Genomic DNA, 15,224 nt, shown 5'->3' with positions numbered 1-15,224 from the left:
AGATCACATTGCTCTTAACCCCTGAGTCATCTCACCAGCCCCGTAAGGTTACCTAAGTGTAGAATAGCACTTTCCAAGGCATTATGGTATTGTTAAGACGGCTGTCTACTGGGCTGGAGAGATGGCTCAGTGGTTAAGAGCACTGACTGCTCTGTCCCCATTGTCACCTTGGAGAGTTAAAGCTATGCTACTTCTTTCCTGATAGCTTTCCTATAGACTGTCAATCTCCATAAAGCTACAAGAGAGAGATCTCAAGGCAGCTCATACCACCACCATGCTTAAAGGCCTGCAGCAGCACGGGTGACACCTGCCTAGGAGGCTCCTCACACCTGGGCCCTGTCCATACTTCTCCACAGCCACGAACGCACGTTCTGTCTCAGCGAGTTTTTCTGACCTGGATATGTTGTATGAGCAGATGACATTACGGGTGGCTCTCTTGGCATTGTGAGTCCACAGTTCATTGTTCTGTAGCACATGGCATCCTGACTCTCTTTTTTCCCTCGTGGCTTAATTTTGCATTGGTGGCTATTTGGGTTGACTCCATTTTGGGCTATCAGTGGATGTTTTCATTCTCCACCCACCTTCGTGCTCATTCTGTATTGATCCTCTATGTTGAACTCTTTGAGGAAGCCTCTGCAATCTTTCTTTTGGAGGGTATGCCCAGTTGCTTTAAGAAAATTATTTTGTGTGTGTGTGTGTTTGTGTGTGCATGTGTATGTGTGTGTGTGTGTGTGTGTGTGAGAGAGAGAGAGAGAGAGAGAAAGAGAGAGAGAGAGAGCACATATAAGCACAGGTGTGGATAAAGGCCAGAGCACAACTTTTGGGAGTGGTGTCTCTTTCTACAATGTGGGTTGGCTTGGAGACAGACATTATTCATTGAGTAATCTAGCTTGTTGACTTAGTTACAGTCCTGTGACACACTGACCAAGGTGATTTATAAAAGAACATCTACTTGGGGGCTTATTTACAGTTTCAGAGGGTTAGTCTATGCCCATCATGGCGTTTAGCATGGTGGCAGGCAAGCAAGGCATGGTGCTAGAGCAGTAGATGAGAGCTTACATCTTAATTCACAAGAATGAGGCAGAGAAAGACAGTTTGGGCTTTTAAAACCTGAAAGCCAACCTGCAGGCAAACCTTTTCCAGTAAAGCCATGCCACCTACCCCTCCCTCCCCCCCACCCAACAGTTCCACACTAGGGACCTAACATTCAAACAGAGAAGCCCAATCCTGTGTGGGAATCATTCTTATTCAAGCCAATACTCCCCCACTCCCACCCCCACCCCCAGCTTTGTTTGTGAGACAGGATCTTGCTATGTAGCCCTGCCTGGCCTCATACCAGGTAGTCCAGGTTGGCCTTAAACTCTCTATCCTCTTGCCTCAGCTTATGGGATCGAGGATTACTGCAGCCTCAGACCATATTCCTGCCTGGGTTTAGGGTTTTGTTTCTGCAGAGCCTGGAGTGTGTTTCGCTCTTTTGCCAGGCCCTAATTCAGTCTCCAGTTTTTCCCTCCCCCTTGCCTCTTTCTTTCCTCGGTAGACTCCTTGCTGATTTTAGTAGGAAATGAACCTTTCAAACTGCCTAGGAGTTATTGGTAAAAGTCTTTTGAAGTCTGAGGATGGACATTAAAGTGGCCTCATCTGTGGCACTCAAATGGTGCTGTTATTTAACAGAGTTTATAGAGTAGGCATATTTAGATGCTTCCCAGAGGGTTAAGACTCCTCCTACAGCTCACGGGCCAAACAAACTCTTAATTACTGCACTCAGTCGGAACGTTTTTAAAGAATCACTTTGAAGTTTCCTGGTACTATTACCATCATTAAACCTTTACATGTAAACATGTGTTGTGAGTTTGTGAAAAATGTATGCCATGTGTGCACCTGGCACATGTTAATTGCTTAAAAATTGCTAGTTGATAAAGTGTCTCCAGTGTAAGATTTGCTGTATACATTTGAGGAAGGTATTGAGTTCTGCTTTAGAACGCATGGAATAGGAAAGGAGTTTTGTGGGCGCACTGACACGAATTCACACTTGTCCACGCAGCCTCCCATGGTGAAAAACCACAAAAAGTCTGGCATTTACTTTCGGCGGGCTATTTTTAGCAGATCGCCTCTCCTACCCGTGTAAATTTAATCTCCAGAATAGAACACAAGCAGGGTCAACGCGGTTTAGCCACACGCTCCCTTGTCCTAAGCCATTCAGTATGGACACGAAGAAAAATGTTCTAGAATCTGTAGAGTCCACGCTGAGTTGGAGACGTTAAGCATTCCCGCGAAGGCAGCTGATTAGACAAGGAGAGAGAGCACCCGGCGTGCGAGCCCTTGCACAGCGAAGCACCCTTCCTTCGGTACACAGATAAAATGAGTCAATCATTTCCACCCGCCCCGACTTTTAAGTCGTCTGATCTCGGGGACCGAGGCCTGCTATTACAAACCCACCATCCCGTTCGGTCAGGCGTCCACTTCGGGGACCAGCCTGAGTCACCTGGACCTTGTGAGCCGAGATCGGGGAGGTGCAGGCGTCCGGGGGTGGAGGGCACAGACTACGTTCTCCATCGCCGCTGCCTCGGAAGGAAGAGGAGGGGCGACTGCGCGTGGGGAAGAGAAGGAAGAGGCGTTCGGGGAAGGGCAGGGAGGAGGAGAGCCGAAGGCGCCCGGGCGGGAGAGCAGGGGCGTGCGGGCGGGGGCGGGGCGGGGCGGGCGCGCCCGAGGCGGGGCGGGGCCGGGCGGCGGCCTCTGCTGCTGCCGGGGGCTGCCGGGATTGGGGAGCTGCGCCGCGTACTCTCCAGGGTCGCTGGGCTGGGCTGGACATGACCGTGCTGCGCTCGCCGCGCGCTCAGCCCTGCTAGCCGCTCGCTGCCGCCGCCTGGGAGCCCAGCTCGGCCTGCGCCCGCGCGCACCGCCGCAGTCATGGGGCTGCAGCCCCTGGAGTTTAGCGACTGCTACCTCGACAGCCCGTGGTTCCGGGAGAGGATCCGCGCGCACGAAGCGGAGCTCGAGAGGACCAACAAGTTCATCAAAGAGCTCATCAAAGACGGCAAGAACCTCATCTCTGCCACCAAAAGTAAGCGGGGTCCTGTTCGCGTTCGGGCTGCGGCGTGGCGAGGAAGGCGGGAGGATCGTCTTCCCCGGCCAAGTGGGATGGCTCAGTGCTCCTAAGACCGGGCTGGAGGAATAGGCGATTCCTTAGGGGATAAGATAAGCTCCAGGGCATTCCTCTCCCAGGAGGTTCGGGCGCGTTCCTTTCCCCGATCCTGGCCCTCGGTGGCGCGGGAGCGAGGAGCTGTGCGTGGGAGCTGCCCCGGGGCTCCCGCCTGGCCCAGCTGAGCACGCTTTGGCGCCGGCCGGAGCGAATGGAGGCTCTGCTCCGGAGTCAGGTTTTACTGCGCCCTAACGCTGCTTCCAGTCTCCCGCAAAATAGAGACATCAATCAGTTTGATAGTTTTGTCTCCTAACATTTCCAAGTAATTTTTTTTGGAAATGCTTTGGGACTCTGCCTGTAGTTGATATCGTCAAAAGTCCTTTAAGTTACACCTCTTATGTATCCCCTTTCTGCCTTGCGCGACAGCACCGACCTACGTCCCTCGTGAGCTAAACCAGAAAGTCTACCTGGCTTTGTGCTGCCTTCTGCACATTCCTCTGTCTTGTGCTGAGGCGGGTTCAAAGATTAGGGGTTGAAAGGGTCAGTGGGCAGACTGCTCCAGGTTCTGGCCTGCGAGAAGTGCCTGTGAGTAGGAAATTCTACTCTTCATGCTCGAAGCTGGCCACCTCAGTTCCATCTGTATTCAAACAAGCAAGCTAACACACCCTCAAGCCACCTCTGAAGACAACAGAAAGAGAGGTGTATCGAAGCTGTAGTGAGTCTTAGGAGTAGAGGCTGGTTGAAATTTGTGCAGAAACGGTTGTAATGTTCTATAAATGGGCGTTCTCCAGGACCAGGTGCTGGCATCCAGGCCACCCTGGAACCCTGAATTCATTCCTTGAGTTATTGCGAACACCCCTTTCCCTCCTTAAAAGGCCTGATAGTGCAGGAGCCAAGCATAGGTGCTCTACCTATCCTCTTGGGTTGGTTAGGTTCCCTGGCTCAATACTCTCCATCTCTGGGCGTTTATTCCATTTGTTTGTAGACAGCACCCCTGGAAAAAACACCCCAGGTACATTTTCACCCCACCGTTTTGTGTCCAGGAAGATTAAAACGTACTGAGTGTACATTCTCATCCACCCAATCAAGTGCCTGGCCTAGTTAATATTCACTTAATGAATGAGTTGAAATATTTTTTTTAATGGGAAGAATTTAGTGGAGCCATCCCTGTAATTTGGGAAGCAAGTCGCTCAACTTCTCTGGACCATCTCCAAGGTTCCTTTGGTTCTGTGACCTCTTCCGTATTTCAAAGTTGGGACTGGAAATCACTTTTTTGATGAGTGGGTTATTTGCTTGGTGGCTGTGCAGGCCTTTGGCTTTGAGGTTTTCTGTTCTAGGTGGGAAACAGAGGGAGAGTCAGTAAATGTGGAGAAATGACCAGAGGCAGGGAGGTGTGCGGACATCCATGGACTGGGAAGTGGATGTGTAGGATTCCATGGCCAGTGTTCAGCATCAGTAGATGAGGACATACGTGTACCTATTCTTTAAAAACTGTGTGTGTGCTTTTGAGCCATTGTACGCGTGGGAGGTCAGAGGACAGCTTCGGAGCTGGACCTTCCTTTCCGTGTCTATGTGGGCTCTGGGGTTCGGGTGTCAGGCATCTCCCAGTCTGGTCTGTTGGCTAGTAGCTTCCTTTGAAGCTAGGGAGATTAGGAGAGGGGCAGATGGCAGTCAGTTTGGCCATAGGTAGAAAGCTATTTCTGTGACTGCATGTTAGCTGCTCCACTGGCAGGAAGCATGCCTCACGTCCCTGAGGCAGCCAGTGTGTGTGTGTGTGTGTGTGGGGGGGGGGGGGGGGGCTAGTTTTCCTCCTCCTCAGAAGGTAGACCTTCTGGAATTTGTGACTTGTGTTTTAATCCTTGTGCGTATGATTAAAGATGAGACACAAAATGGATGATCTCATTTAAGGGAGCAGCCAGACAGCGCTATCTTTTCTATCCTTATCCTTAACTTTACACTCTTCCCCTCAAGAATAAAAGGGTTGGTGTACACCATTTTGGCAAGTTGGAAAGACCCTGGCCTTTTCCCACTTGGCACATTAAAGTTGTCTCCTAGTTCTTAGGAGAGATTGAAAGGCTGGGCTTCATCAGGAGAACTGGCGATGGTTTTCACTGTGGGGTCTGGCTTGGCGGGGCGGGTAGTGCAATTCTTGCCATGCTTCCCCCATGGCCCTTCTTGGCAGCACAAGTCAAGTTCCCTCGAATTTGGAAACCTGCGGATGAGGTCACTTAACCAGTTGTCTTTCCGGAACTGTGGAGTCTAGAGTCTAGAAAGGACTTTTCGTTAGGGGAAGGGTCTGCAGAAAGAGCAGTTATCAAACTGGGCAAGATTGCCAGGTCGCCTGTTTCTTGGTGTTTTATAATTTGGTTTGCAGTTACTCTGTGCCTTTTGTGTTTTTCTTTGGGTGGTGCATTTAAGTGATTTCTGTTCTTCATTGGCCTGCAAGGCACCTTGACTTGTCATTCGAATGTCTTGAAGCTTTTTTTTTTTTAATTCTTCCATAAATATTTAAGGGAGCTGGGGTCCTGTAGGGCCTGAAGGCCTGTTGGTGAGTTCTGTGGCCGCAGGAGGTAGCTTCGACAGTTTGATGCTCTTGACACCACAGAGAAGTCCTGTCTTTACGGATGGTTTCGGCACTTAATCTGAGCAACAGTTTTGAACTATCTGTACTCTGCCAAGCTCTTGAAATAAAGGATATGAAACGATACAAGTCGAGCCTGGGCTGTGGAAGTGAACTCCTGCAGTCATAGAAGTTTGGAGGCCAATGTAGGAGGATTCCTGGCTTGGGGTCACTTTGGGTTACAAAGTGAGACCCTATTTTAAACAAGCAAACAAACAAACAAACAAAAACCAATTAAACTGTGGAGCGGCTGGAGCGAGAGCCAGGTCAGCACTTGAGCACATACTGCTCTTCCAGAGGGTCAGAGTTGGATTCCTAGCACCCATATTAGGTGGTTCACAATCCTTTGTAACTCCAGCTCTCGGAGGATATGATGCCTCTGTGGCACCTGGATTTGCATGCATATACACCTTCCCCAGACACATATACATGACAAAAATAATAAAAATAAAATGTAAAAAGAGAAGCCCAAGAGAGTAAAAAGATGATGTGACAGTAAGTATCCCGACCTTCTCAGCAACAAGTTTGTGGTAGAGCAGAGAGATCCCTGGCGTTTCAGAGCTCAGCGATGTCTTATAATAAGGAAGAGAGCTTTGTCAGATTGGAAACAGACGAGCAGAAACCGGAACACTTGCAGAGCCCGGGAAGAGTGAGGTGGCTGAAAGGGAGGTTTCATGTAAGAGCAGACTGACAGGAAAGGGTCAGTTTCAGATTATAGATTAAGGTGAAAAATCGGAATGCTCTCTTGGAGAAGCCACAGAGGTGTTTCATGGGAGCCTGATGTAAGCGGAGAGAGATGGTTAGAGTGGAGGTGGAGTATTGGATGGTGTGTAGGGTGGGTTTGGACAACAGCGTGGGGGATGGGTGGTTGGGTTGGGAGGGGCTTTGGAGAGGAGAGTCAGTGACTTATGTGGGAGAGTGGAGATCATCCACTCACTTCAATGGAGTCTTTGTTCAGTTGGCTTTTTAGTTCTTGCTTTTGTCGTTCCTCCGCACTCTGTAGAATAACCAGTGTCCTCTTTCAGAGCAGTTTAGACAACTGTGGGCTTTCTAGGGGAAAAAGTATAAGGCATCTATGATTCATTAAGTTCTCATACTCGTGAATGTTCCCTTCCGGTGTATTGAGCCTGGAATGTCTAACTGTAGGGGAAATGGTGTCAGCAGCAGTCCTAACCATTGTTACCTGCCCCTCTCGGTATGTGAGGTAAACTTAGCTTGTAAGGCTTTGTGTGACCCGCCTGCTCCCATCACATACAAGGAGAGGTCCTTGCTCCTTCCGAGCCAGGTCTAGAACGGGTCTGCCCAGACTAAGTCTTTATAGATTGAGGCCTTTGTGACTTAGTGGCCTGTACTTTATTTCAGTTAGGCAAACACGAAAAGCCCCCTCCTTTCTGTGTAATGGCTCAGAGGTGTTCTTTTGGGGAAATTTCTTAAGTTGCCCTTACACACTGTACCGCGATTTGGAAGAACGAGAAGAAGTTCAGTTCTCTGTAAACTGGAGTGTTCGTTTTCCCTTTTTATAGCAGTGGGTCAGTACAGGTTGACTGACGTGCAGATGCTCTCGTGGACCCCGGAGACTCCTTTCCTTCTGTCGGTCCTGGTTTTGTTCAGGTGACTCATGAGCGGGGTACTTAGGGATGATGCTGGGTGCTGTAACTTGCTTCTCACTCAGTTCCAACTGCGCTGGGAAGACCCAGGCAAGAGGGGCAGGGAACCGTGAACAAACTAAGAAGCACAAATCTCTTAAACTCGAGCCCTGCTTAGCTAAATCCATTTTCTGGGGCTGGGAAATTGTTTTAACACTAAGAACTCCAAGGGCTGGGGAAATAGCTTCGTTGGTAGAGTGCTTGCTTAGCCTGCCTGAGGTTTAATCCCCAGCTCCCATGAGCCAGGCTTAGTGGCATAGGCTACAACCCGAGCACTCACAAGGTATAGGTAGGTGGATCAAAAGTTCTTGGCTATTCTCTGCTACATAGCAGGATTTAGGTCAATCTGAGATAAACGAAAAGAATGAAGATTCCAATCTCAGTGAAGCTGACCAGTAGGAGGCTGACCTGCTGGAGGCTTTGGGGGAAAGGCCGCCTTTTGCCAAGAGGACCACAAAATCGATCTATCTGGCAGGGCTCCTTGCCATTTCTGACAATGAGTGGAACCAGTCTGAGAGTAATGAACTAATTACATCTGTGTTTGTGGTGCCGTGTGAGCCATGCATTGTTTTAGGCCGGAGGCCACATCTGAATATTTGTTAAATCCCATTAGGACAGTTTGGGGTGGTGTTCTCTTGTTCATTTTGTTGGGATTGGTGTTGTAGATTTGTGCTGGCACAGTTCCTAAGTGGAAATGAGAGCAGTGTAGAAAATAAAATATTTGAAAAGCTCATAAAATGACAAGTTTAACTTTTTCCTGGATAGAAAAAAAATAGGCCTCTTTTTTTTTTTTTGTCCTTAAAAATACACTGTGGACCCCTCCCCCTCCCCCGCAGTCGAGGTCTCACCTGGAATAAGCCATAAGCCCCAGTTTGGAGTTTATTCTAGCAGCCTGATCCACTGTAGGAATGTAGGCTGGTTGGGAAAATAATTAGGATCAGGTTTGAGCTGGGAAGAGGGCAGACTGGTGAAATGCTTTTCTCACCGCTGGTGGTCTTTGGTTCTGAAAGAGAATCTCCGAGCAGCAGGCCGTTGCTCATTCAGAATGTTCACTGCTCAGTGAGCTGCCGTCCATGGGTCTTTATGAACCATTGTTGGTCTGTCCCATCTCCTGGGGCTCCTTTACCTTTGTTTGTGACACACTCAAGATATGTAGCCTGCTGGTCTCTTACTCCTGACCCTTTTCTCTGTCTAGTAATTGCTGGGATCACAAGGTGTGCTCCACCACAGCTGGCTCTTTCCAGCCTTTTTTCGAAGTTCTTCAGGCTTCTGGAAGATGATTACGGCGGAGAGGAGGGTGCTTGGTGTTTCTGTGATGACTCATTAAAGCAGCTGACGAGCCAGGTGTGGTGGTGCAGTGCGCTTAATCTAGGCACGCAGGAGTAGGTGACTCTGAGTTTGAAGCCAGCTTGGTCTTCAGAGAGAGAGAGAGAGAGAGTTCCAGGCCAGTCAGGGTTATGTATTCGACTCTTTTTTTGTTTTTGTTTTTTTTGGTTTGTTTTTTTGAGACAGGGTTTCTCTGTGTAGCCCTGGCTGCCCTGGAGCTCACTTTGTAGACCAGGCTGGACTCGAACTCAGAAATCCGCCTGCCTCTGCCTCTGCTGGGATTAAAGGCGTGCGCCACCACGCCCGGCCGAGACTCTGTCCTAAAAAAAAAATAAAACTAAAGTGGATGAAGGAATGTAAGAATGAGCAGTGTAGCCTGTTTGTCCATCCACATGAAGCCATCTGGTAACAATGGGACCTGGGTCCAGCTTCGTAGCCTGCCTGCCTTTCTTCTTTTCTCTCTCTCTCTCTCTCTCTCTCTCTTTCTTCCTTTCTTTCTCTTTTTCTTTTTTTTCCTTCCTTCCTTCCTTAAACATTTATTTATTTATTATATGTAAGTACACTGTAGCTGTCTTCAGACACACCAGAAGAGGGCATCAGATCTCGTTAAGGATGGTTGTGAGCCACCATGCGGTTGCTGGGATTTGAACTCAGGGCCTTTGGAAGAGCAGTCAGTGCTCTTAACCGCTGAGCCATCTCTCCAGCCCCTCCATAGCCTTTCTGTCTGCTCACAGTTTATACATGCTCCTCTAGGTTTCTACTGGGAGTGACTTGATATAGGTAAAGCATTTAGATTAAACTCAATGATAAGAATTATGTCTCCCGTGAGGCCTTTTTCTTGGGGTAAAGAGGCTGTTGTGGCTTACAGACCGGTCCTCTAGCTTTTCATACTTACTACTTCTAAACAATGCATTTCTCCAAATTGTCATTACACAGAGCAGGGGCATGGATTGCCAGACTCTGGAAAGAGCCACATTCTGACGATGCTGGGAAGTTGTAGAAATCAAAGTCAAGTGCACAGGTACTCCTGGAAATCTGACTTCCACGATGTCACAGAGACCTCCAGTGGACCATGCACAGCTGAGGTGCAGGCAGCCAGACAGGGATGACAGCATCCAGTCAGGGATGGCAGCCATTGCTCAAGGGTGATTACCAGTGACTTCTAGACACTTAACATGGCTGTGCTGAGCTTAGGGACATTAAGGCATTGTCTCTCATGCTGGAAAACCACTGCTCCTCAGTGGCCCTTCTCACAGTGAGAGAAGAGAGCTCTGGGAGAGCGGCTGTCCCAGAGCTGGTGGGCGGTCCTGGCCTGCACCTGTGAGTCCTGAGTGAGGCTGAGCAGCTGTGGTCTTGGATAGATATTTAAACTTTTACATCTGACCACACTTGAGGTCACAGTGTCTTTTGTCATGTCTGAAGTCGCTTGTTAGGAATTTAAATGTGGAGATTTTGTCTCCTGGCTTTCAGTGTCTTCTAACTTTGCCTATGATTTTCTAAAAGTTTTTTGTTTTTTGTTTTTTGGTTTTTTTAAAGGAAACTTGCCAAGTTGGCTTTATTTTCAATTTTGTGGAGGAGTGTTGAACTTCCCAGCTCTTTCTGAGTAGAAGTGTCTTGAATGTCTTACTAGATTCCTTTAAAACTGAAACCTCAGAGACAAGGTTTATTTAAATGTGCATTTAAAAATTATTCCTTGGGCCTGAGGAGGATCAATCAGTGTTTTAAGAGTACAATGTTACTTTCACAGAGGACACAGGTTCAATTCCCAGCCCCTACATGGTGGCTCGTAACCACCTGAAACTCCAGTTCCAAGGGATCCAATACCCTCTTCTGACCGGGGTGTACACCAGGCATTCACATGATACATATATGAAGACAAAACACTAAAAAATTAAACATTCTTATTTAAAATGTGTATGATAAAAGCCAACTTGTATTAAATATTGACTCCCTGCTTTACTTAATTTACTCATATTATATATTAAGAATTATTCCATGGTGTTTGTTATTATGCTTTATTAATTAGGAAACAGTGAAGAGAGGGCTAATTGCATGTCCAAATGACAATTTGGTGGAGTTGGAATGCAACTCTGGGTTTGTCTGTTTCCCCACCTCAGCTCATAACAATGTCAAGCCATCTGGAAATAAGGTGTGTGTGTGTGACTGCGGTCTTCTGTAGGGAATGCTACAGTGGAAAATCCTCATTATCTGCAAGTGTACAGTGGATATTCTATAGAATGTCCTGATTAGTTCAGGACAGGGACAATGATTTAAAATTTGAATTGTGACCATTGCTATAAATAAAACTGACAGTTTTAAGTATAGATATCCAGAAATTATTTTGGTTTAAGGTAAGGTATAAACCTCCATTCAAAATTCTTTATCCCCCCCCTTTTTTTAATCTTTAGCTGCACTCTTCTCCTTTGGTTCCCTATTTTCTTTTCACTCTTCCTCTTCCTCCTCTCCTTCCTTCTCTTCCAGCCCCTCCTCTATTTCTTCCTCCTTTCGATGCTTACCTTCTGAGGCAGGAGTCACACCCGTATCAACCACCTCTGACCTAGCTAAGTTGGCTTCCCCGGTCCAACTAGATTTTCTTCTCTGTGTTTCCTGAGGTTAATCCTGTACCATGTCATGCTTCATCTCTGAGTGTGACTTCTCCACGCTCACTGATTTGCTCGCCCACAGGCACCTCAGCCCTTGGGTGCTGAAGCAACGCCGTCTTGGAGCAAGTGGTAGCGAGGAGGTGTGGCTGGAGGAACTAGATTAGCCTTGTCACTTGGTTCTGCATGCAGGATGTGTAATGGTTTCTAGACAGTTGAGTACTTTTCACTCTGACTGTACAGTTGGCACCATCACATAGATGGATGGTGTTGGGCAAGTTAACTCAAGCCTCAGGCACCTAAGGTCTCTTTATTAGTCAAAACTATCATTGATTTTATACACACACACACACACGTGTATATATATATTAAATTAAGAAAGTCTTACTCTGTGTTTCCTTGGCTGGCTTGAAACTCAATGTGTAGACCAGGCTGGCCTCAACCTCTAAGGCAGCCCACCTGCCTTTGCCCCCAGCCCTGCACCCCCCACTGTTATTTTATTATTATTATATCTTAAGTAGATAGTCTCACTATCTCAGCCCACAATGACTCCAAGTTTTGGGTTCAGTTGATTCTCCTTGCTTTAGTCTCCTTACTACCTTGGCTACAGGTAGGGTGTCTGAACCTGCGGGGTGACAGTGTTTAGTATTCACACCAAATATTTAAAAAAAAAAAACAAAACCTCAGAGAACTGCTTATAGTCACTACTAAAAGAACTTTAGCTCGCCAGGTGAGGAGTTGCAAGCACTTGGGTAGCAGAGGCAGGCAGATCATTTCAATTAAGAGACCAGCCTGGTTTACACAGTGAGTTCTATACCAGCCTGGTCTACACAGTGAGTTCTAGACCAGCCAGAGCTGCATAGTGCAATCAGTCTCAACAGTAAAAATCTCTGTCCTAGATTCCTTTGATTGTCTTATTTGGTTGCATAAATTGCCTTATCAATAAAGATAAAGAATTAGTGTTGGGATTCATATGGGCTTGTTTTTTCATTCAAGCTAACAATATTTTAAAGTCCAGAGCTCTTGTTGATTAAATAGGAAAACCCATCTGAAATAATGTGTTGAAATCCACATGCCCTCTTCATAGGTAAAGGTCACATACTGAACCCCTGGTATAGCTCTGGGGCCTTCTGGTTTCCCCTTGTCAGATTATATGGTCAGTGCCCACAGCCTATCTAGCAGCCACTTATCATCTCATTCTATCAAAAGAGAAAAAAAAAAAAAAAAACCCAGCTAGAAAGACTGAGGATCAAGCCAGCTGTGCCTGGCCCACTGGGAGCGGGATGCCATCGACATATTAATGTGACGATTTGAGAATCTGACATGTGGTACCTTTGTCATGTGATGGATGGGTTTGCTGTGTTTTGTGAAATTTGGGTCAAAGGCGGCAGAGCAGTTAAGTGACAAGTCACCGTGATAAGGTCAGCTTTACTTTACTGACTGTGTGACCTCAGGCCGGTTGCCTGTTTTTCCCCTTCTGTGATATATGGGTGGTAATTAAGCTGAATGGTGTCACCTGGCCCTGCTAATGCAGCCCCCTTGCTAGAGAAGACTGGACACGAGAGGTAGAGTTCCAGTGATGGTTATGTAATTAGTTGGAAGGTAGCTTCCTTTCTGCTGCGGTGTAGAATGCTCTGCCGTAGGCAACAGGGCTAGCTGCTTTCAGAGCATAGAGGAAGGCAGTAGAGAAGTTCACATCGAGCTTCCTGATCGGAGTCTGGATCCTGGAATATTGTGAGGGCTGCCGAGATGCCCTGTGGAAAATTCTATATACCATGCAATACTGTTTCTTGCACAAAATCTCTTAAGAATGCGGTGCCAGACTGCCTTCTGCACCCATGCATGTCTCATACGGAACTGATGAGTTTGGTGTTTAGTATGAAGGAAAAGAGTAAGTGGATAGGAATGAGTGAACGAATGAACGAGCAGAGGAATTTGGAGAAAGTCACAGAGGCCAAGGCAGAGCAGCCAAGGCCAAGTTCAGGTAACATTTCATTAGTAAGATGGGGAGTTTCGTGACTGTAGGTATGATGAGTGTGTGGGGAGCAGGGTCCTCGGTGAGGAGACCATCCGGCTATCCTGATTATCACTCTTTCTTTGCCTCACTCCCTTAAAGCAGGGTCTCGCACTGAACCTTGAGCTAGGCTGAGAGCCAGCTATTGCTAATAATCTTTGTGTCTCTTCCCCCTGTAGTCCTGGGAATACAGGCATGGGGGACCACACCTGGATTTTTACAAGCGTGCTGTGGGATCCAAACTCAGCTTCTCATGATCGTATAACAAGCACTCTGCCCACTGAACGGTCTACTACGTCATCTCTCCATCCCCCAAAGGCAACTCTTTTAATGAGGAAAGGTTTATTTGGGCTGATGGTCCATGGTCCCTAGGCTTCTTGCTTTGGACCTGTGGCGGCAGAGCATGGTAGGAGTGTGAGGTGGGGGAGCCTTATTTTCTCCTGAAATGACGTGGTAGTCTTTTGAGAATGCCTTCTTTCGGTTTTGCGGAGTGGGCTGCCTAGTATCCAAAGTCAGGGTCAGGGAGTAGAGAATGGAGAGAGCTAAATAGCTATGATGTAAACTCTGGGCTCCTTTAAAATGGTCAGCTTCCGCAGAGGCTCAAGTGACCATGTAAATGAGTCTGTCTATGAACAGTCACACTTGAGGAAACCGGATGTATCCTGTAACCACAGTCAACAGGGTTTTGTTTGCTATAACACTATCGACTGTTTTTTTTTTTTTTTCTGGTAGTGTCTGCCTGAGTGGCAGGTCTGATTTATCTTGACTGTTGTAAATCTAAAAAAGGATTTTAAGACGTGCTTTTGTGTCTAGAAAAACAGAGGTGAATTTGTAAAAGAAGTTTTGTGGCTTTGACATTTAATTTCAGGACCTTAAGACTGGGTGTCATTTTGAGTGGGGACATCTGAATTCAATGCATGACGTGGACGGAAGGCAGAGAATGGATATGGAGGTGGCACCACTGCCGAAGCCTGTACAGGCAGGCGTCAGTGAGCATGTGGCCTCTGGAAGGCGCAGGAGAACCAACAATGATGACGAGCAATGGTCGACTCTGCCAGTTTGGAGCTGAAGTTTAATAAATACACACAAACTCTACAGGTTTACATGAGGGAGAAAACTTAGAATAACATGTAATCTATAGGTGCTAAAGAAGGCCTTCGGTTGGAAGACTACTTTCATCCTTCACAAGCCACAGCACTTCATAAAAGTAGGATGGGCTGGCACTTGTCGGTAATGTCAGCGTTCTAGAGGCGGGGGGGGGGGTGGGGGGGGGTGGTGGTCACAAGTTCAAGATCACCCTTGTCTATGAAGTACATTTGAGACCAGCCTGGGCGTTCAGATCTGTCTCTCTCAATTAGTCAATAAATAAATGAAATTGTTGATATTCAGCTTGGTGAACACAAACTGGGTGTGAACTAAGACCATAAGGTTAGTGTAGTAGCACTTTAAATGAAGATACACATCCCTATCTTTAACTTTAGCCAATAATGAGTAGATTATGACTGCTCGGAGATACTGAGTTGCAGTTCATTTGGTTGTCTTAGGTTTGTGGCAAGTGTGAGACATTGTGTGTGGAGTACTACGGCAGTTACTAGTGAGGGTTGTAGTTGTTAGCTGACAGTAGCTATCTGTCTGCATCTCCAAACACATACTGTGTCTCGGGGGGGACTGTGCATTTCATGACAATCATATGTTAAAAGGTTTTGTTGTTATTCTTGAGAAAGGGTCTCACAGTGTAGACACCGCTGGCCCCCGCAACTCCATGTAGACCAAGTTGTCCTCAAACTCACAGAGATTCACCTGTCTCTGCCTCCTACGTGCTGGGATTAAAGATGTGCGACACGATACCCGGCACCACAGTTATTCCTCTTAAACAAGT

General features: G+C 47.2%; 1 protein-coding gene and 1 long non-coding RNA gene across 8 annotated transcripts in view; one reads left to right on the top strand and one right to left on the bottom strand.

Moving 5' to 3' along the window:
* Window positions 1-2,112: 2,112 nt before the first annotated feature.
* On the bottom strand, window positions 2,113-3,635 carry 0610038B21Rik (RIKEN cDNA 0610038B21 gene). The gene has a single exon (NR_028125.1). It is a non-coding gene; the product is annotated as an RIKEN cDNA 0610038B21 gene (long non-coding RNA).
* Arhgap10 (Rho GTPase activating protein 10) overlaps window positions 2,692-15,224 on the top strand; it is a 267,634-nt gene continuing 255,101 nt past the window's right edge. For 3 of the 7 annotated variants that reach the window (XR_001778487.2, XM_017313016.2, XM_017313022.2), the window contains exon 1: window positions 2,692-3,061. Coding sequence is in view for 6 of the 7 variants with exons in the window: in XM_017313016.2 (XP_017168505.1) it covers window positions 2,908-3,061 (154 nt within the window). In the remaining variant the exon portion in view is untranslated. The remainder of the gene's footprint in view (window positions 3,062-15,224) is intronic. The other 4 variants (NM_001363417.1, NM_001363418.1, XM_017313015.2 and 1 more) reach the window with 3 other exon arrangements.

The sequence above is a fragment of the Mus musculus genome, chromosome 8, assembly GCF_000001635.26.
Source record: "Mus musculus strain C57BL/6J chromosome 8, GRCm38.p6 C57BL/6J".
In the NCBI taxonomy this organism is placed as follows: domain Eukaryota; kingdom Metazoa; phylum Chordata; class Mammalia; order Rodentia; family Muridae; genus Mus; species Mus musculus.
Note: the sequence above shows the minus strand (reverse complement) of the source record. Positions and strands in the feature narration are given on the sequence as shown.